The sequence below is a fragment of the Oncorhynchus tshawytscha genome, linkage group LG16, assembly GCF_018296145.1.
Source record: "Oncorhynchus tshawytscha isolate Ot180627B linkage group LG16, Otsh_v2.0, whole genome shotgun sequence".
NCBI classification, from domain to species: Eukaryota; Metazoa; Chordata; class Actinopteri; order Salmoniformes; family Salmonidae; genus Oncorhynchus; species Oncorhynchus tshawytscha.
Window position 1 is genome coordinate 6,178,868 of NC_056444.1, and position 22,064 is coordinate 6,200,931.

The 22,064-nt window shown below is 46.4% G+C and overlaps 1 protein-coding gene across 1 annotated transcript in view; it reads right to left on the minus strand.

Moving 5' to 3' along the window:
- Positions 1–601: 601 nt before the first annotated feature.
- The window catches only part of LOC112221468 (extracellular sulfatase Sulf-1-like), an 88,265-nt gene continuing 66,802 nt past the window's right edge, over positions 602–22,064 (minus strand). The window contains exons 10-19 of the mRNA XM_042298709.1: positions 21,551–21,677; positions 13,130–13,334; positions 11,182–11,410; positions 10,495–10,591; positions 9,921–10,015; positions 7,105–7,277; positions 5,477–5,619; positions 4,588–4,714; positions 3,866–3,899; positions 602–1,712 (exon numbers count right to left, since the gene is read on the minus strand). Coding sequence (XP_042154643.1) covers positions 1,679–1,712; positions 3,866–3,899; positions 4,588–4,714; positions 5,477–5,619; positions 7,105–7,277; positions 9,921–10,015; positions 10,495–10,591; positions 11,182–11,410; positions 13,130–13,334; positions 21,551–21,677 — 1,264 coding nt within the window. The 3' untranslated portion in view covers positions 602–1,678. The remainder of the gene's footprint in view (positions 1,713–3,865; positions 3,900–4,587; positions 4,715–5,476; positions 5,620–7,104; positions 7,278–9,920; positions 10,016–10,494; positions 10,592–11,181; positions 11,411–13,129; positions 13,335–21,550; positions 21,678–22,064) is intronic.

The window sequence follows — 22,064 nt, forward strand, 5'->3', positions numbered from 1 at the left end:
GGCATCATCTGAGTGATGATCGGTCTAGAGATGATTGAGGGCGGATTCAATCCGATCGCGCATTATCGACAATGCGTCTTTTAAAAAGGTAACGCTCCCGCATTCACAGGCAATCGCATTCACAGTAAACACTGCAAATGTCAGCTCAATCTGAAAATTACTTTAAATGTCAAGCACTCTTTAACACGGATCTAACGCAGATCAAATTGCGTCCCGGCCTGAGTCTGTTAGCATTAGCCAACTTCATTGTAGCACACCAAGGTGTTAGCATTAGCCAACTCCATTGTAGCACACCAAGGTGTTAGCATTAGCCAACTCCATTGCAGCACACCAAGGTGTTAGCTAACGCCAAAAGACAACTATAACCTTCAGACCAGGAAATGGTTTCACCATTCTTATAACCTTTAATATATATATATTATTAAAATGGTCAACTGTGTTATTTTGGACTTGGATCTGAATTAAAATCAATTAAAAGTTGAATTCCCCACATTTCAATCATTTCTGCTGTGTTAAGGATTTACATTTTTTTTAACAAAATATATATTTTGAAAAAACAGAACACTGTAGTTTTTCCAATAATAATAAATGGAAGCACCTGTGAAAAAACAAAAACAATAACTTTAATACTCATTAATAATACAGCTCTAACTGACTGGTGCTGAAATCATCGTCAGCCATCTTGGCTCTCCATCTCCCCCAGTTTCTGTGTCTCTATGGTGACCACCAGGCTGCCCAATGGCAGGTCAGCACCTTTAATTTGTCTGTATGTGTCTCACTGGGTGTGGTTGGAGGAGGGCTGAGGGGATTGGCCCTAGGGAGTCTACTGCATCTCTACCTGTTACTGTTGGGTCTGGAGGTGCTGGCCCACTACCAACCCAGTCCCCTTGGGGGCTCCCAGTGATAGTGTTGGAGGCCTGTATTGTGGGCTTCTGTGTCTGTGGGGAGAGGGGGAGGTAGCCTTGGGCCTCTTCCTCCCAGCTCCAGTCCCTGGATGAGGCTTCCTCCCAGCTCCAGTCCCTGGATGAGGCTTCCTCCCAGCTCCGTCCCCCTCTCCAGGTCATTGTGTCACACCTCTTTCTCTGTCAGCCCGTTGTTCCTGTTGCCACTGAAGACCAGCCCCGCCCCCTCACTGTCTAGCCCCTCCTCCAGCTGATGGGCCACTCACGGGCAACCACCTCCCCCCCAGGCCCCTCCCCCTCTGATCTGCTGACGATGACGTCACAGAGATGATAACGTCATCGCAGACACCACCTGAGGTCTGTCTAATGGGTTAGTCTCATCCGTGAGCTCATTCATAGATTGTAGTTGACCTATAACCTTTGAGTCGCGTGCTGTGTGGAACTGAGGAGGTGGTGATGGGGGGGGGGGGTGCTTGGGGCAAGAGGAGTTTTGAGGGGGGTCTCTGGGAGTCCTGTGGTGGCCCAGTTCAGGGTGACCAGGCCTGGCTGGGGGTCTCCTCTCCTTTTCCCCCCGCTGCCCTCCTCCAGCCCCACGGGCCCCCTCTGCACAGACGCCGGGTCATCCTTAAAGTCAAGCTTTTTGGGGTTTTGGTCGTCGTTGTTGTTTTTCTCCGGTTGGTCTAAAAGGTGTAGCAGAAACATTATCAACGTCCGTCTGGAAGATGTGCCAGTCGTCCTAGGCTGTTGTCACCTCCTCCTCCGTCAGGTTGGGCAGCTTAACCCGCTCGTCCGTCCCAGACCGGCTGAGTGCTGTGTGGGTGGGGGGTGGGGGGTCAGGGTCTGGATGTAAGGGTGTGTAGTAGTGGCAGTTTGTGATTGCATGGTTGTGTTGCAGTCATACCTAGCCTAACATTAGTATCCAGTCCAACATTAGTATCCAGCCTAACATTAGTATCCAGTCCAACATTAGTATTCAGTCCAACATTAGTATCCAGTCCAACATTAGTATCCAGTCCAACATTAGTATCCAGCCCAACATTAGTATCCAGTCCAACATTAGTATCCAGTCTAATCCAGTCCAACATTAGTATCCAGTCCAACATTAGTATCCAGTCCAACATTAGTATCCAGTCCAACATTAGTATCCAGTCCAACATTAGTATCCAGTCCAACATTAGTATCCAGTCCAACATTAGTATCCAGTCTAATCCAGTCCAACATTTGTATCCAGTCCAACATTAGTATCCAGTCCAACATTAGTATCCAGTCTAATCCAGTCCAACATTAGTATCCAGTCCAACATTAGTATCCAGTCCAACATTAGTATCCAGCCCAACATTAGTATCCAGTCCAACATTAGTATCCAGTCTAATCCAGTCCAACATTAGTATCCAGTCCAACATTAGTATCCAGCCTAATATTGCAGACACACAGACACAGTCTGACAGATGTTCTAATAGACACACAGACAGTCTGACAGATGTTCTAATAGACACACAGACACAGTCTGACAGATGGTCTAATAGACACACAGTCTGACAGATGTTCTAATAGACACACAGACACAGTCTGACAGATGTTCTAATAGACACACAGACACAGTCTGACAGATGTTCTAATAGACACACAGACACGCAGACACAGTCTGACAGATGTTCTAATAGACACACAGTCTGACAGATGTTCTAATAGACACACAGACACAGTCTGACAGATGTTCTAATAGACACACAGACACGCAGACACAGTCTGACAGATGGTCTAATAGACACACAGTCTGACAGATGTTCTAATAGACACACAGACACACAGACACAGTCTGACAGATGTTCTAATAGACACACAGACACGCAGACACAGTCTGACAGATGGTCTAATAGACACACAGACAGTCTGACAGATGTTCTAATAGACACACAGACACGCAGACACAGTCTGACAGATGGTCTAATAGACACACAGACAGTCTGACAGATGTTCTAATAGACACACAGACACAGTCTGACAGATGTTCTAATAGACACACAGACACGCAGACACAGTCTGACAGATGTTCTAATAGACACACAGACACAGTCTGACAGATGGTCTAATAGACACACAGTCTGACAGATGTCCTAATAGACACACAGACACAGTCTGACAGATGTCCTAATAGACACACAGACAGTCTGACAGATGTCCTAATAGACACACAGACAGTCTGACAGATGTTCTAATAGACACACAGTCTGACAGATGGTCTAATAGACACACAGTCTGACAGATGTCCTAATAGACACACAGACAGTCTGACAGATGTTCTAATAGACACACAGACAGTCTGACAGATGTTCTAATAGACACACAGACAGTCTGACAGATGTTCTAATAGACACACAGACACACAGACACACAGACACGCAGACACAGTCTGACAGATGTTCTAATAGATAGCCCTGATGCATGAAGGAGTGGAGAGAGGGGCTGAAGACAGATCTGTGCCTCAACCAGAAGATAAAGACAGTTTTGTTCTGACTGGAAGTCAATCTGGATGAGAGTATCATCTTAAATGAATACAGTGTAAAGATACAATGATGACGCCCCCTCAGACTTCCTGGTGACGTGATGACAAGCTACTTTCAATTAAGAGGAAATCTAAAAATCGAGTCAACTAATCGATTATTAGTTAGCATAGTTTCCCAGGCATGCAGTCAAAAAACCAAACAGCTTCGAACATCTCATGTATTATTAGTGGGAATTAGTCAATGAGTCGGCCCTTGCAGTTATTAGGAAGAGAAGCCTCTTTCAGAGAGAGAGAGAGAGAGAGTCTGTTTCCCAAGTGGCACACTATTCCCTATGTAGTGCACTTTAGACCAGAGCCCCAAGGGACCTAAGGGTTCTGATCAAAAGTGCACTATATTGGTAATAGTGTACAATTTGGGACACACCCAGAAGAGATATCGTAAAAGAAGGGTGGATACCTGTGTGCTTCGTAGCTGTCTCCATCTTTACCTCCTGGTCAGGAAGATAAGAACCAATGTTAATAAAGAGATGGGGGATAAGAAAAATAACAAATCATTCACATTGTAGATGCCTCTTCATGAACAGGACAAACCGGCATCTCTAGGCCCTAGAGGAGAACTGATGGTTCTGTTAAGAGTATGGATGGAGAGACGATGGAGGAGAGGAGGAGCAGGACAGGGCTCGGGTGGAGAGGATGGAGGGATTTTTGATTGGGCTGGATGGATAGATAGATGGTGGGATTGGGAAGGACGTAACTAGTGGGATGGTGTGGGTGTTCAGTAACACACTGTAGGGTTCAGTAACACACTGTAGGGTACAGTAACACACTGTAGGGTTCAGTAACACACTGTAGGGTTCAGTAACACACTGTAGGGTTCAGTAACACATTGTAGGGTTCAGTAACACACTGTAGGGTACAGTAACACACTGTAGGGTACAGTAACACACTGTAGGGTACAGTAACACACTGTAGGGTACAGTAACACACTGTAGGGTACAGTAACACACTGTAGTGTACAGAGACACACTAATAGTAGTAGTACTGTAGTAGTACTCGTAGTAGTACTCTAGTAGCACTAATAGTAGTACTAGTAGTATCACTGTAGTATCATTGTAGTATCACTGTAGTAGTACTAATAGACGTACTGTAGTATCGCTGTAGTAGTATGTGTGTGTTTACCTGTTGTGTCCAGCCCTTTGGGTCGGGGGTTACACTGCTTGTGTCCCTGGCAGCTCCTCATCTCCATCAGCTGAGCATGGAGGGTGTTCAACACCTCTCTGTCCACGGAATACACCACGTTGGTCAACTATAAGACACACGGACACACACAGACACAGACACACACGGGGACACACAGACACACGGACACAAACAGACACGGACACACACAGACACGGACACACACAGACACACGGACACACACAGACACACACACGGACACACACAGACAGACACACATAGACAGACAGACACACACAGACACAGACAGACACGGACACACACCGACACAAACAGAGACAAACAGACACAGACACACACGGACACACAGACACACGGACACACACGGACACAAACAGACACGGACACACACAGACAGACACACATAGACAGACAGACACACACAGACACAGACGGACACACACGGACACACACAGACACGGACACACACCGACACACGGACACAAACAGAGACGGACACACACAGACACACACGGACACACACAGACACACAGACATGGACAAACACGGACACACGGACACACACAGACACGGACACACACACGGACAGACACACACAGACACGGACACACACAGACACGGACACACACAGACACACACATACGCACGGACACACACAGACACACACAGACATGGACACACACAGACACACACAGACGCACGGACACACACAGACACACAAAAACACACAAACATGGAGGCACACAGAGGCACACAGACAGACACACATAGACAGACAGACACACACAGACTTCAATACATAGTTTTCGACAGACAGAAAATACAAACTGCTACTGAAAGGTATCTGGAAGGGGAGGAGTCCACTCACCTGATAGGGGTCGTGGTTGAGGTCAAAGTACTCGAGGAAGCCTGTAGCGAACTCACAGAACAGGGTGTTGTGCGTTTCGTTGATGGTCCTCACGCACCAGTAGGTGTTGTTGTTGGAACTGGTGCAGGCGCAGAATGCTCCCACTGGGGATTAGAGGAAGGGACAGACCAGGGTTAACTACTAACTAGAACAGAACCCTCTAACTAGAAAAAGGACAACAGGGTTAACTACTAACTAGAACAGAACCCTCTAACTAGAAAAAGGACAACAGGGTTAACTACTAACTAGCACAGAATGCTCCAACTGGAGGAAGGACAACAGGGTTGACTACTAACTAGAACAGAACCCTCCAGTGTAGTAACAGTGTACTGTTGGGGTAGTAACGGTGTAGTAACAGTGTAGTAACAGCGTAGTAACAGTGTAGTGTTGGCGTAGTAACGGTGTAGTAGCAGTGTAGTGTTGGTATATTACCGGTGTAGTAACGGTGTAGTGTTGGCATAGTAACGGTGTAGTAACAGTGTAGTGTTGACATATTAACGGTGTAGTAACAGTGTAGTAACAGTGTAGTAACAGTGTAGTAACAGTGTACTGTTGGGGTAGTAACGGTGTAGTAACAGTGTGGTAACAGCGTAGTAACAGTGTAGTGTTGGCGTAGTAACGGTGTAGTAGCAGTGTAGTGTTGGTATATTACCGGTGTAGTAACGGTGTAGTGTTGGCATAGTAACGGTGTAGTAACGGTGTAGTAACAGTGTAGTAACAGTGTGGTGTTGACGTATTAATGGTGTAGTAACAGTGTAGTAACAGTGTAGTAACAGTGTAGTGTTGGCGTAGTAACGGTGTGGTAACAGTGTAGTAACGGTGTAGTGTTGGCGTAGTAACGGTGTAGTAGCAGTGTAGTGTTGGTATATTACCGGTGTAGTAACGGTGTAGTGTTGGCATAGTAACGGTGTAGTAATGGTGTAGAACAGTGTAGTGTTGGCGTAGTAACGGTGTAGTAACAGTGTAGTGTTGGCATAGTAATGGTGTAGTGTTGACGTAGTAACAGTGTAGTAACGGTGTAGAAACGGTGTAGAAACGGTGTAGTGTTGGCGTAGTAACAGTGTAGTAACAGTGTAGTGTTGGTATATTACCGGTGTAGTAACAGTGTAGTAACGGTGTAGTAACGGTGTAGTGTTGGCATAGTAACGGTGTAGTAACAGTGTAGTGTTGGCGTAGTAACGGTGTAGTGCCGGCGTAGTAACGGTGTAGTAACGGTGTAGTAACAGTGTAGTAACGGTGTAGTAACAGTGTAGTGTTGGCGTAGTAATGGTATAGTGTTGGCGTAGTAACAGTGTAGTAACGGTGTAGTAACGGTGTAGTAACAGTGTAGTGTTGACGTAGTAACGGTGTAGTGTTGGCGTAGTAACGGTGTAGTAACGGTGTAGTAACGGTGTAGTAACGGTGTAGTAACAGTAGTGTTGGTGTAGTGTTGGCGTAGTAACGGTGTAGTAACAGTGTAGTAACGGTGTAGTAATGGTGTAGTAACAGTGTAGTGTTGGCGTAGTAACGGTGTAGTGTTGGCGTAGTAACGGTGTAGTAACGGTGTAGTAACAGTGTAGTAACGGTGTAGTAACAGTATAGTGGCGTACGGTTCCAGAAGGGGGCGGTCTGCCAGTGGTCGTTGTTGTGAGTGAAACAGGTGAGGCCAGGTAGACTACAGTCATCCCCATTTTTCAGCCTCTTTCTCTCTTTCCTCTCCTTTTTCTTCCGCCTGATCTCGTTAAACAGCTGCGTCTTCCCATCCACTTCTTGGGCCGCCTCCCTGCACAGACAGGACAGGCACCCACCAAATACAATTACAGACAGTAGTGCATTATATAGGGAAAAGTGTGCCAATTCAGACCCATCCTCCTGGGGCAAGGCGATGGTTAAGAGAGAAGGGCTGATTCCTTCCAGACTGAGTCATGGTATTGTGTTCCTACTGCCGCTTGTGACGATCCCTTCCAGACCTCTGCACAGAGGCAGGCTTGCCTGGAGGACATGCAACCTCCATACAGGAACCATGAAGATTTACCACAAGACAGGATAATACACAACACATCATACAGTACCAGTCACCTACTCATTCCAGGGGTTTTTATTTGTTCTGTTGTAGAATAATAGTGAAGACATCACAACTACGAAATAACACATACGGAATCATGTAGTAACCACAAAAGTGTTAAACAAAACAAAATATATTTTATATTTGAGATTCTTCAAAGTAGCCACCCTTTACCTTGATGACAACAGGAAATGGTCTTCCCCAAACTGTTGCCACAATGTTGGAAGCACAGCATCGTCTAGAATGTCATTGTATGCTGTAGCGTTAAGATTTACCTTCACTGGAGCTAAGGGGTGTAGCCCAAACCATGAAAAACAGCCCCAGACCATTATTCCTCCTCCACCAAACTTTACAGTTGGCACTATGCATTCGGGCAGGTAGCGTTCTCCTGGCATCTGCCAAACCCAGATTTGTCCATCAGACTGCCAGATGGTGAAGCGTGATTCATCACTCCAGAGAGTGTGTTTCCACTGCTCCAGAGTCCAATGGCGGGGAGCTTTACACCCCTTCAGCAGACACTTGGCATTGTGCATGGTGATCTTAGGCTTGTGTACGGCTGCTCGGCCATGGAAACCCATTTCATGAAGCTCCCGACGAACAGTTCTTGTGCTGACGTTGATTCCAGAGGCAGTTTGGAACTCTGTAGTGAGTGTTGAAACTGAGGACAGATGATTTTTCTGCGGTACTCGCTTCAGCACTCGGCGGTCCCGTTCTGTGAGCTTGTGTAACTTATCGCTTCGCGGCTGAGCCGTTGTTGCTCCTAGACGTTTTCACTTTGTTGGCAGCTCCAGCAGGGCAGAAATGTGATGAACTGACTTGTTGGCAAGGTGGAATCCTATGACGGTGGCACGTTGAAAGTCACTGAGCTCTTCAGTGAGGCCAATCTACTGTCAATGTTTGTCTATGGAGATTGCATGGCTGTGTGCTCGATTTTCCCCTAACTTTACCAGCCCTCCCCTAATTGGAGTAAACTATACAACAACGTTTTTTTTATACATATATATTTTTTTTTACCTTTATTTAACTAGGCAAGTCAGTTAAGAAAACATTCTTATTTTCAATGACGGCCTGGGAACAGTGGGTTAACTGCCTGTTCAGGGGGCAGAACAACAGATTTGTACCTTGTCAGCTCGGGGGTTTGAACTCGCAACCTTCCGGTTACTAGTCCAACGCTCAAACCACTAGGCTACCCTGCTACCCTTAGGCTTCTACTTCCAGCTTATACATTTTACGGAGACAGTATATTTAACATTAGTTATCTTTAGTTTGTTTTTAGTCCCATCCTTCATCTACCTTAACCCCCTCTCATCTATCTCTGAACACCATCCAGTTATGATTACTACCTGAAATATATATATTTTTTAAATCTGTGCTGTGATGTTTCACAAAAGTTCTGAACCTTTCTATTCTCATAGTTTCTACAGACCGTAAATTGAAGATAAACATGTTTGCTAACAGTATTGTTATATTATTGATCGATTCACCATGACTTTTTTAAATCACCCAGCAGAGTTAGCTACAGGTAAATGTTACAATTCAAAACCCATTCCTGAACCTGCGACCAAAAACAAGCTACTAATGGACAGTAGCGATTTTATTTCTGCAGTTCGAAAGATCTGTAGTTCATCGCGATGGTTGCATCCCATCATTTAAACTGAAAAACCAAGATTTCAATCATCCAGTGTTATTTTGTGTATCGGTTCATAAACCATGTGCCATGGAATCAGTACATCCAAAATCTCTTCACAACTATTTTATATTCTGAATGGCTCAATCTGTATGGCTCAATCTGTATGGCTCAATCTCTATGGCTCAGCATGTATGGCTCAGCATGTATGGCTCAATCTGTATGGCTCAATCTGTATGGCTCAATCTGTATGGCTCAGCATGTATGGCTCAATCTGTATGGCTCAATCTGTATAGCTCAATCTGTATGGCTCAGCATGTATGGCTCAATCTTTTTATTTATTTATTACAATTTTCTTAAACCATTGGTTGTCTTTAATAGTGACCTCTTCTTCAATGTTGGTCTTTAATAGTGACCTCTTCTTCAAATGTTGGTCTTTAATAGTGACCTCTTCTTCAATGTTGGTCTTTAATACTGACCTCTTCTTCAATGTTGGTCTTTAATACTGACCTCTTCTTCAATGTTGGTCTTTAATACTGACCTCTTCTTGCCACAGTCACATAATATTTGGGCTATTTTTTTTATCCACATCCAATAACAAGGCTATACAGTACAACAATAATTAGGCAAGTTAGCTGGCTAACTCATTGATCTGTCTTTGTTTGTATACCCCTCAGTTGAATGAGGAGGCATTACTAAGACTTTTTTAGAAAGGCAAATAAACAAACAACAACCTCTTCTTTCCACAGTCACACTCATCAGGTCGCCTCCTCTTCAGATGACCCCTGACCTCCCGAAGGTTCTTTATCTTGTCCTGAAGGGCCTCGATCTGCAATCATATAAAGCATACTTTTAATATTTTCATTCACACAGAGCGAGGAGAGAGAGAGAGTAGCTGATAGAAGAAAGGAAGGGAAAGATAGGGGAGGGAAATAGATCAGACAGGACTGTTACGTGATGTTTAGAGAGGAAAGAGATCAGACAGGACTGTTATGTGATGTTTAGAGAGGAAAGAGATCAGACAGGACTGATATGTGATGTTTAGAGAGGAAAGAGATCAGACAGGACTGTTACGTGATGTATAGAGAGGAAAGAGTCAGACAGGACTGTTACGTGATGTTTAGAGTAAAGAGATCAGACAGGACTGTTACGTGATGTATAGAGAGGAAAGAGATCAGACAGGACTGTTATGTGATGTTTAGAGTAAAGAGATCAGACAGGACTGATATGTGATGTATAGAGTAAAGAGATCAGACAGGACTGTTTTGTGATGTAAGATAGTTATGTGGTGTATAGAGACAAACTAACTTCCTGGTCCACATAGCTCTTATGGTCCTTCCAGGCTCTAGAGGAAGAGTAGATCTCTCTCTCACAGTGGACCGTGTCATTCATCAGGAAGTAACATCTGGGAGAAAGGTAAGGGAGGACTGTGTCATTCATCAGGAAGTAACATCTGGGAGAGGGGTGAGGGAGGACTGTGTCATTCATCGGGAAGTAACATCTGGGAGAGGGGCGAGGGAGGACTGTGTCATTCATCAGGCAGTAACACCTGGGAGAGGGGCGAGGGAGGACTGTGTCATTCATCAGGAAGTAACATCTGGGAGAGGGGCGAGGGAGGACTGTGTCATTCATCAGGCAGTAACACCTGGGAGAAAGGTAAGGGAGGACTGTGTCATTCATCAGGCAGTAACACCTGGGAGAAAGGTAAGGGAGGACTGTGTCATTCATCAGGCAGTAACACCTGGGAGAAAGGTAAGGGAGGACTGTGTCATTCATCAGGCAGTAACATCTGGGAGAGGGGCGAGGGAGGACTGTGTCATTCATCAGGCAGTAACACCTGGCAGAGGGGCGAGGGAGGACTGTGTCATTCATCAGGAAGTAACACCTGGGAGAAGGTCAAAGGCCTTAACTGCACCCCCAGGCCAAACCCCCCAAAGAGCAAGTTAAGTAGACATAGGCTAGGGAAAAGTTCCCTCGGTAGGAACGATGTCATACTTGTGTGTGACCTTGACAGAGTTCGGGTACCCCACGGCGTTGGTATCATCCGCTAGCATCTCCTCTGACCTGTCGTCTGACTCCAAGGCAAACTCGGGGTCATTCTGCTCATAGTGACGCTTTCTGATGATACGGTCGTCTGCCGCGAGGTCAACGTCATAGATCTGCCCTTCGAACTCCACGGACAGAGATCTGGTGGGTCGAGTATGGACGAAACGAGGCCTGTAGCCTAATAGATATTATAGCAGAGAGAGTATAACACACTTTTATTTTCTTGTGTCATTTTTATAGATGTTTCTCTTACAAGATTTAACACAACAAACACAACATACTGTCAACAGCCCACAGTGATACAGATCCAGACGCCATTCAGCCAACAGCGATAAAGATCCAGACAGTCATTCAGCCCACAGTGATACAGATCCAGACGCCATTCAGCCAACAGCAATAAAGATCCAGACAGTCATTCAGCCCACAGTGATAAAGATCCAGTCATTCAGCCCACAGTCAACAGCCCACAGTGATAAAGATCCAGACCAGACAGTCATTCAGCCCACAGTGATAAAGATAGACAGTCATTCATTCAGCCCACAGTGATAAAGATAGACAGTCAGAGCAGTCAGACAGCCCAGCCCAGTGATAAAGATCCAGATAGCCATTCAGCCCACAGTGATAAAGATCCAGACAGTCATTCAGCCCACAGCAATAAAGATCCAGACAGTCAACAGCCCAAAGACAGTCATTTAGCCCACAGTGATACAGATCCAGACAGTCAACAGCCCACAGACAGTCATTCAGCCCACAGTGATAAAGATCCAGACAGTCATTCAGCCCACAGTGATAAAGATCCAGACAGTCAACAGCCCACAGACAGTCATTCAGCCCACAGTGATAAAGATCCAGACAGTCAACAGCCCACAGTGATAAAGATCAAAACCTCAGCTCCATCCCACAGGTCCCCCTCCATCCCCGAAACTGTCTCTTAGATAACCCCCTAAAACCTCAGCACCAACCCCGGTCCCCAGAAACGGTCTCTTAGATAACCCCCTAAAACCTCAGCACCTACCCCGGTCCCCCAGAAATGGTCTCTTAGATAACCCCAGATCCATCCCCGGTCCCCTAGAAACTGTCTCTTAGATAACCCCATCACCATCCCCGGTCCCCCAGAAACTGTCTCTTAGATAACCCCCTAAAACCTCAGCACCATCCTCGGTCCCCCAGAAACGGTCTCTTAGATAACCCCAACCCCGGTCCCCCAGAAACTGTCTCTTAGATAACCCCAGCTCCATCCCCGGTCCCCCAGAAACTGTCTCTTAGATAACCCCAGCTCCATCCCCGGTCCCCCAGAAACGGTCTCTTAGATAACCCCCTAAAACCCCAGCTCCAACCCCGGTCCCCCAGAAACTGTCTCTTAGATAACCCCCTAAAACCCCAGCTCCAACCCCGGTCCCCCAGAAACTGTCTCTTAGATAACCCCCTAAAACCTCAGCTCCATCCCCCGGTCCCCCAGAAACGGTCTCTTAGATAACCCCAACCCCTGTCCCCCAGAAACTGTCTCTTAGATAACCCCCTAAAACCCCAGCTCCAACCCTGTCCCCCAGAAACTGTCTCTTAGATAACCCCTAAAACCTCAGCTCTATCCCCGGTCCCCCAGAAACTGTCTCTTAGATAACCCCCTAAAACCTCAGCTCCATCCCCGGTCCCCCAGAAACTGTCTCTTAGATAACCCCCTAAAACCTCAGCTCCATCCCCGGTCCCCCAGAAACTGTCTCTTCGATAACCCGTCCATGATAAGACCCATATTTTGTCCATTAGTATTCCATGGCCATGCAGCTCCAACTCTGATCCAATTCTGGTTCCCCAGCCTCATCTCCATCTCACCACTCCAGCCCTCATCCCTGGCCCCAGCATCAGCCTCATCCACTCCCCTTGTCCCCATCCCACTCACCTGGTTCTCCAGAGGAGGGTGTGAACTGGCGGTGTGAGCGTCCCGGTCGGTCAAGACCACAGTCGCAGGGTTCCCTCTCCCTACTGTTGTAGCTGCCGTGAGGCCTCAGGCTGGGGGCCCTCTTCCTAGGGCCCTCCTTCAGTCCACCTCCTTTACACTTCTGGATCCGCCACTTCCCAGTGATCTCCTCCACACAGTGCCACTTCTGGAGAGGAGAGACAAGGACAACGAGAACGGGGTTATATTAGTGGTGGAAGAGATATGCTTTTACTCCTCTCCTCTAATGTGAAGGTCTTTAAAGTCATTTGTTGCATCTCATATGGAACCCTATTCTTTGTCTGTTTCCTGTCAGAACAACATGTAGGCAGGCCGACCGACAAGACAGACAACCAGATCACAGACTGACGGTGTGGGAAAGAAACAGAATCCTGAAGAGGAAGATGGTCCAGAACCAGCATGAAATGAACCGGATCACCCTGCTGTCTTGAACTCATTCTAAAACTCTCTCTCTCTCTCTCTCTCTCTCTAATTCAATGTGCTTTATTGGCATGGGAAACGTGTTAACATTGCCAAAGCAAGTGAGGTAGATAATATACAAAAGTGAAATAAACAATAAAAGTTAACAGTAAATATTACACATACAGAAGTTTCAAAACAATAAAGACCTTATAAATGTCATACATTTGTCTCTCACTGTCTGTCTCTCTGTCTCTTTGTGTCTGTCTGTCTTTCTCTCTCTCTCTCTCTCTCAATTCAATTCAATTTAAGGGCTTTATTGGCATGGGAAATGTGTTAACATTGCCAAAGCACGTGAGGTAGATAATATATAAAGTGAATATATAAAGTCTCTCTTTCTCTTAGTGTCTTGCTCTGTCTGTACCTCTCTGGTGCCAGGAAAATAACCTCTCCCTCAATGTCAACCATGTACTTCCGGCGCCGACAGAGATGGCCGCCTCGCTTCGCGTTCCTAGGAAACTATGCAGTTTTTTGTTTTTTTACGTGTTATTTCTTACACTAGTACCCCAGGTCATCTTAGGTTTCATTACATACAGCCGAGAAGAACTACTGAATATAAGATCAGCGTCAACTCACCATCAGTACGACCAAGAATATGTTTTTCGCGATGCGGATCCTGTGTTCTGCCTTACAACCAGTGCCACGGAATGGTTCCCATGCAGCGACCCAAAAAAACGACTCAGAAAAAGAGGGAAACGAAGCGGTCTTCTGGTCAGACTCCGGAGACGGGCACATCGTGCACCACTCCCTAGCATTCTTCTTGCCAATGTCCAGTCTCTTGACAACAAGGTTGATGAAATCCGAGCAAGGGTAGCATTCCAGAGGGACATCAGAGACTGTAACGTTCTCTGCTTCACGGAAACATGGCTAACTGGAGAGACGCAATCCGAAGCGGTGCAGCCAGCGGGTTTCTCCACGCATCGCGCCGACAGAAACGAACATCTTTCTGGTAAGAAGAGGGGCGGGGGCGTATGCCTTATGGCCAACGTGACATGGTGTGATGAAAGAAACATACAGGAACTCAAATCCTTCTGTTCACCTGATTTAGAATTCCTCACAATCAAATGTAGACCGCATTATCTACCAAGAGAATTCTCTTCGATTATAATCACAGCCGTATATATCCCCCAAGCAGACACATCGATGGCTCTGAACTAACTTTATTTAACTCTCTGCAAACTGGAAACGATTTATCCGGAGGCTGCATTCATTGTAGCTGGGGATTTTAACAAGGCTAATCTGAAAACAAGACTCCCTAAATTTTATCAGCATATCGATTGCGCAACCAGGGGTGGAAAGACCCTGGATCATTGTTACTCTAACTTCCGCGACGCATATAAGGCCCTGCCCCGCCCCCTTTCGGAAAAGCTGACCACGACTCCATTTTGTTGATCCCTGCCTACAGACAGAAACTAAAACAAGAAGCTCCCACGCTGAGGTCTGTCCAACGCTGGTCCGACCAAGCTGACTCCACACTCCAAGATTGCTTCCATCACGTGGACTGGGAGATGTTTCGTATTGCGTCAGACAACAACATTGACGAATACGCTGATTCGGTGTGCGAGTTCATTAGAACGGGCGTTGAAGATGTCGTTCCCATAGCAACGATTAAAACATTCCCTAACCAGAAACCGTGGATTGATGGCAGCATTCGTGTGGAACTGAAGGCGCGAACCACTGCTTTTAATCAGGGCAAGGTGTCTGGTAACATGACTGAATACAAACAGTGCAGCTATTCCCTCCACAAGGCTATCAAACAAGCTAAGCGCCAGTACAGAGACAAAGTAGAATCTCAATTCAACGGCTCAGACACAAGAGGCATGTGGCAGGGTCTACAGTCAATCACGGACTACAGGAAGAAACCCAGCCCAGTCACGGACCAGGATGTCTTGCTCCCAGGCAGACTAAATAACTTTTTTGCCCGCTTTGAGGACAATACAGTGCCACTGACACGGCCTGCAACGAAAACATGCGGTCTCTCCTTCACTGCAGCCGAGGTGAGTAAGACATTTAAACATGTTAACCCTCGCAAGGCTGCAGGCCCAGACGGCATCCCCAGCCGCGCCCTCAGAGCATGCGCAGACCAGCTGGCCGGTGTGTTTACGGACATATTCAATCAATCCCTATACCAGTCTGCTGTTCCCACATGCTTCAAGAGGGCCACCATTGTTCCTGTTCCCAAGAAAGCTAAGGTAACTGAGCTAAACGACTACCGCCCCGTAGCACTCACATCCGTCATCATGAAGTGCTTTGAGAGACTAGTCAAGGACCATATCACCTCCACCCTACCTGACACCCTTGACCCACTTCAATTTACTTACCGCCCAAATAGGTCCACAGACAATGCAATCTCAACCACACTGCACACTGCCCTAACCCATCTGGACAAGAGGAATACCTATGTGAGAATGCTGTTCATCGACTACAGCTCGGCATTCAACACCATAGTACCCTCCAAGCTCGTCATCAAGCTCGAGACCCTGGGTCGCGACCCCGCCCTGTGCAACTGGGCACTGGACTTCCTGACGGGCCGCCCCCAGGTGGTGAGGGTAGGCAACAACATCTCCTCCCCGCTGATCCTCAACACTGGGGCCCCACAAGGGTGCGTTCTGAGCCCTCTCCTGTACTCCCTGTTCACCCACGACTGCGTGGCCACGCACGCCTCCAACTCAATCATCAAGTTTGCGGACGACACAACAGTGGTAGGCTTGATTACCAACAACGACGAGACGGCCTACAGGGAGGAGGTGAGGGCCCTCGGAGTGTGGTGTCAGGAAAATAACCTCACACTCAACGTCAACAAAACTAAGGAGATGATTGTGGACTTCAGGAAACAGCAGAGGGAACACCCCCATCCACATCGATGGAACAGTAGTGGAGAGGGTAGCAAGTTTTAAGTTCCTCGGCATACACATCACAGACAAACTGAATTGGTCCACTCACACAGACAGCATCGTGAGGAAGGCGCAGCAGCGCCTCTTCAACCTCAGGAGGCTGAAGAAATTCGGCTTGTCACCAAAAGCACTCACAAACTTCTACAGATGCACAATCGAGAGCATCCTGGCGGGCTGTATCACCGCCTGGTATGGCAACTGCACCGCCCTCAACCGTAAGGCTCTCCAGAGGGTAGTGAGGTCTGCACAACGCATCACCGGGGGCAAACTACCTGCCCTCCAGGACACCTACACCACCCGATGCTACAGGAAGGCCATAAAGATCATCAAGGACATCAACCACCCGAGCCACTGCCTGTTCACCCCGCTGTCATCCAGAAGGCGAGGTCAGTACAGGTGCATCAAAGCTGGGACCGAGAGACTGAAAAACAGCTTCTATCTCAAGGCCATCAGACTGTTAAACAGCCACCACTAACATTGAGTGGCTACTGCCAACACACTGTCAATGACACTGACTCTACTCCAGCCACTTTAATCATGGGAATTGATGGGAAATTATGTAAATATATCACTAGCCACTTTAAACAATGCTACCTTATATAATGTTACTTACCCTACATTATTCATCTCATATGCATACGTAGATACTGTACTCTATATCATCGACTGCATCCTTATGTAATACATGTATCAAAAAGCCACTTTAACTATGCCACTTGGTTTACATACTCATCTCATATGTATATACTGTACTCGATATCATCTACTGTATCTTGCCTATGCTGCTCTGTACCATCACTCATTCATATATCCTTATGTACATATTCTTTATCCCCTTACACTGTGTATAAGACAGTAGTTTTTTTTGTTGGAATTGTTAGTTAGATTACTTGTTTGTTATTACTGCACTGTCGGAACTAGAAGCACAAGCATTTCGCTACACTCCCATTAACATCTGCTAACCATGTGTATGTGACAAATAAAATTTGATTTGATTTGATTTGAAATGACGGAGCTGATCGTGGACTTCAGGACACAGCAGAGAGAGCCCCCCCCCATTCTCTTCCTATATAGCTACTGCCTCCAAAACAACCTGAATTCTTCAGGGCATTGATTCTACAAGGTGTGGCTTTCAAGCGTTACTCAATTGGTTTCAAGGGACGGAACGCACAACTCTACAACACCGGGTTCCTATCAGCTAAAAACAAGAAGAAGAGGCTCCAACGTGTGCCAGGAAAACACTCCCCACACCATTACACCACCGTCACCAGCCTGTACCGTTGATACCAGGCAGGATGGGTCCATGGACTCGCGCTGCTTACCCCAAATCCTGACTTCTCAATTGTCCGGTGTTGGTGATCACTTATCGGAGCCTCTTCTTCTTGTTTTTAGCTAGTAGGAGTGGAACCCGGTGTTGGTGATCGCGTACCCGTTGGAGCCTCTCATTTACTCTGTGTACACATAGGCCTACCCCTTTAAATACATTCACCACAAAGGCTTTTCGTTTGAACCCTCCCCTTTAATTCATGGTTTTGACCCTAGCTGGAGGGTCAAGTGCTCAGGTGTTCAGTGCTCATAGCCCAGTGTGTGTGTGTGTGTGTGTATGTGTGTGTGTGTGTGTGAGTGTGTGTGGACTAAACCCCTACATTTACGTGTTATAACTAGACATATTGTGACGGCCCTGAATTTTTCTGAACCGTCTCAGTGCTTCTCCTTCCAATAGGGTGCTTTCCCTTTAATTCCCAATTAAATAGCCAGCATCCGCTGCGCAAAAGTGGGGTTGTGATGGAGACGTGAATGAGGATGTGTTCAATCCTCAGTTCCGTAGCTTCTCTATTCCGTTTGTTTTGTTGTCGTTAAACGTGTGTTTTGTAGCCTTATAGAGTTTACCCAGGATCGGATCTTTGCGTCCGTGTTCTTTGTGGCCTTTCTCCGCTGGAGATCTGTTGGCGGATTGGATTGTCTGACTGACCGACTGACTACAACCTTTTTGTATACGGTATTTCATTTGTTTTGTTTTGATGTATACTGTGATTATTTATGCAGTTAGTTGTAGTTGAGGACTTTTAAGAGTTGATACGCTTGAAAGTTGTGTGGTAAAATAATTGTTATATTGATTGTATGATTAATACTCGGTTTACGGTACACTTGAATGAACGGACAAACATTGCGTGACAAAGGTCACTGAACTCCTTTACCGGGCTGGACTCTTTTTAGGCCCGAGGTACAGGACATTTCTGGAGGAATCAGAACTCATTGTGTTATATTATTATATATATATGTGTGTGTGTGTGTGTGTGTGTGTGTGTGTGTCATTTGTTGTGTAATCATTTGTTGGTAATACCCAACTAAAATAATAGTTGTTTTTGAAGTTCTTTCCAATGTTTTAAGGGTTTATGAAAAGTTTATTTCCATCCTGACTTTTACACAAGTCCTTTGTATTGGTGTAGACTTGACGGACCAGATGGGACTCATTCCCTCCCAAACCAAAAGGAGAAACCAATGTTTTCTCTGGTAGGCACAACCTACCTGGCACCCCTATAAATAATAACCTCAAGTCAAAACCGTTACAATATATTGGCTGCATACGCTGGCTACATACGCTGCACACACCAGAGAGCACATCAATAAGTCCATCATTTCTCCCTTCTCTCTCTTTAATAAATGATTGAGTGTTATGTGTGCACACTTAAGTGCTACATTTAAAATGAAAGTGTTTGGTTCACATTAGCCTCAGAAAGCACTGCTGAGTGCTACCTGAACATTGGGGCAATTAGTATTGTTCAGGTCTGATGGTTGGTGGCTGGTTGTGTGTGGTCTGCCACCCCCTTTAATGGGCCTGGGAACCATCCAGACATTAGTCCCATTTTCAAACACAGCTCAAATGTCCAATTACTGTACGATTGTGGTAAACCGCTATTTGAGTTACGGCTGTCTGTCGACGTTGCTTTCAAAACGGCTCCCTATTCCCTACACAGTGCACTACTTTAGACCAGAGCCCTATAGAACCCTATTCTCTACACAGTGCACTACTTTAGACCAGAGCCCAAAGGCACCCTATTCCCTACACAGTGCACTACTTTAGACCAGAGCCCTATGGAACCCTATTCCCTATATAGTGCACTACTTTAGACCAGAGCCATATGGCTCCCTATTCCCTATATATAGTGTACTACTTTAGACCAGAGCCCTATGGCACCCTATTCCCTATATATAGTGCACTACTTTAGACCAGAGGCCTATGGCACCCTATTCCCTATATATAGTGCACTACTTTAGACCAAAGCCCTATGGCACCCTATTCCCTATATAGTGCACTACTTTAGACCAGAGCCCTATGGAACCCTATTCCCTATATAGTGCACTACTTTAGACCAGAGCCCTATGGAACCCTATTCCCTATATAGTGCACTACTTTAGACCAGAGCCCTATGGCTCCCTATTCCCTACATAGTGCACTACTTTATACCACATCCGTACCCTATATACACTGAATGTACAAAACATTAGGAACACCTTTTTGTCCTCAGAACAGCCTCAATTCGTCGGGGCGTGGGACTCTACAAGGGGATGAAATAGTTCCACAGGGATACTGGCCCCATGTTGACTCCAATGCTTTCCCACAGTTGTTTCAAGTTGGCTGGATGTTCTTTGGGTGGTTGGACCATTCCCAATACACAATTGGAAACTGTTTTTAGGGTGAAAAATAGCATTGCAGTTCTCAACACACTCAAACCGATGTGCCTACTACCTTTCCCTCCCGTTTGAAAAGCACCTAAATATTTTGTCTTGCCCATTCATCCTCTGAATGGCACACAGACTCAACGTGTTAAGTCTGTTATGTACACGACCCTGTTCACCAAAACCAGTTTGCTCCTAGAGACGTGTCTGTGGTTGGCTATATAAATCAGGCAGACAGGCATCGAGGCATTCAGTTACTGTTCCATTGAATTTCAGAATGGACGAGTGACCTAAGCAACCTTCAGCTTGGTATGATCACGGTGCCAGATGTGCCGTGTTCAAATATCTCCGAAATAGGCTGGCCTCCTGGGCTTTTCACGCATGACCGTGTCTAGGGTTTACTGAGAACGGTGCGACCAACAATAAACATCCCGTCAGCGCCAGTCCTGTGGGCGCAAACGGCTCGTTGATGAGAGACGTCGAAGGAGAACGGCGAGAATGGTGCGAGCTAACAGGCGGGCCACAAACAGACAAATAACGTTGCAGTACAACAGTGGTGTGCAGAACACCATCTTGGAACACACAACTGGTCGGTCCTTGTCACGGATTGGCTATTGCAGCAGACGAACACACCGGGTTCCTATCAGCTAAAAACAAGAAGAAGCAGCTCCAGTGGGCAACGCCATCACCAACACTGGACAACTGAGGAGTGGAAAAACACTGCCTGGTCCGACAACTCCTGGTTCCTGTTGCGTCATGGCAGAGTCAGGAAGTGGCGTTAGCAGCATGAGTCCATGTACCCCATCCTGCCTGGTGTCAACGGTACAGGTGTAATGGTGTGGAGAATGTTTTCCTGGCACACGTTAGGTCCCTTGATACCAATTGAGCAACACTTCCATGAAACAAAAAATTCAGGCTGTTCTGGAGGCAAAGGAGGGTCTGACCCGGTACTTGATTGATGTACCTAATAAACTGGCCACTGAGGGTATATGCTGTCTGCTATGGCTAAGACTGACTACAATGCAGGATTTCTACTTTATGACCACTGGCAAAAACTGTTTCTGGAATGAACTCTAACTTGTCAGTATGTTGGGGGAACCCCCAGGTTCTTTATATAGTATGTGAGGTCACGAGGGTGATGCTTTAGTCTCAGTATGTTGGGGGAACCCCCAGGTTCTTTATATAGCATGTGAGATCACTTTAGTGAATGTCTGCCTGTCTGTGTGTGTGTGAGGTCATGAGGGTGATGCTTTGTCTCTGTATGTGTGCCTGTCTGCCTGTGTCATGAGGGTGATGCTTTAGTGTCATATGTCCAGGCTGTTCAGGTCACGAGGTGATGCTGTTGGGGGAACTCTGCCTGTTGACACACCTCTTTGACCTTCTTGTATTTGGGCAGGCTGTTGGTGTTCTGGGTGGTTGAACTACCGCCTTTGTCCTCCTTCTTCCTCAGGAGTTTACTGTGGAGGAGACATGTGAGGTGGAGAGGGTTAGGACAGGACAGAGGTACAGATTAGGACAGGACAGAGGTACAGATTAGGACAGGACAGAGGTACAGATTAGGACAGGACAGAGGTACAGATTAGGACAGGACAGGGGAAACAGATTAGGACAGATTAGGACAGGACAGAGTTACAGATCAGGATTAGGACAGGACAGGGTACAGATCAGGGAGAGGTACAGATTAGGTCAGGATAGAGGTAAATATCAGGATTAGGACAGGACAGGGGTACAGGTCAGGATTAGGACAGGACAATGGTTCAGGATTAGGACAGGACAGAGGTACAGGTCAGGGTTAGGACAGAAGTACAGATTAGGACAGGACAGAGGTACAGATCAGCGTTAGG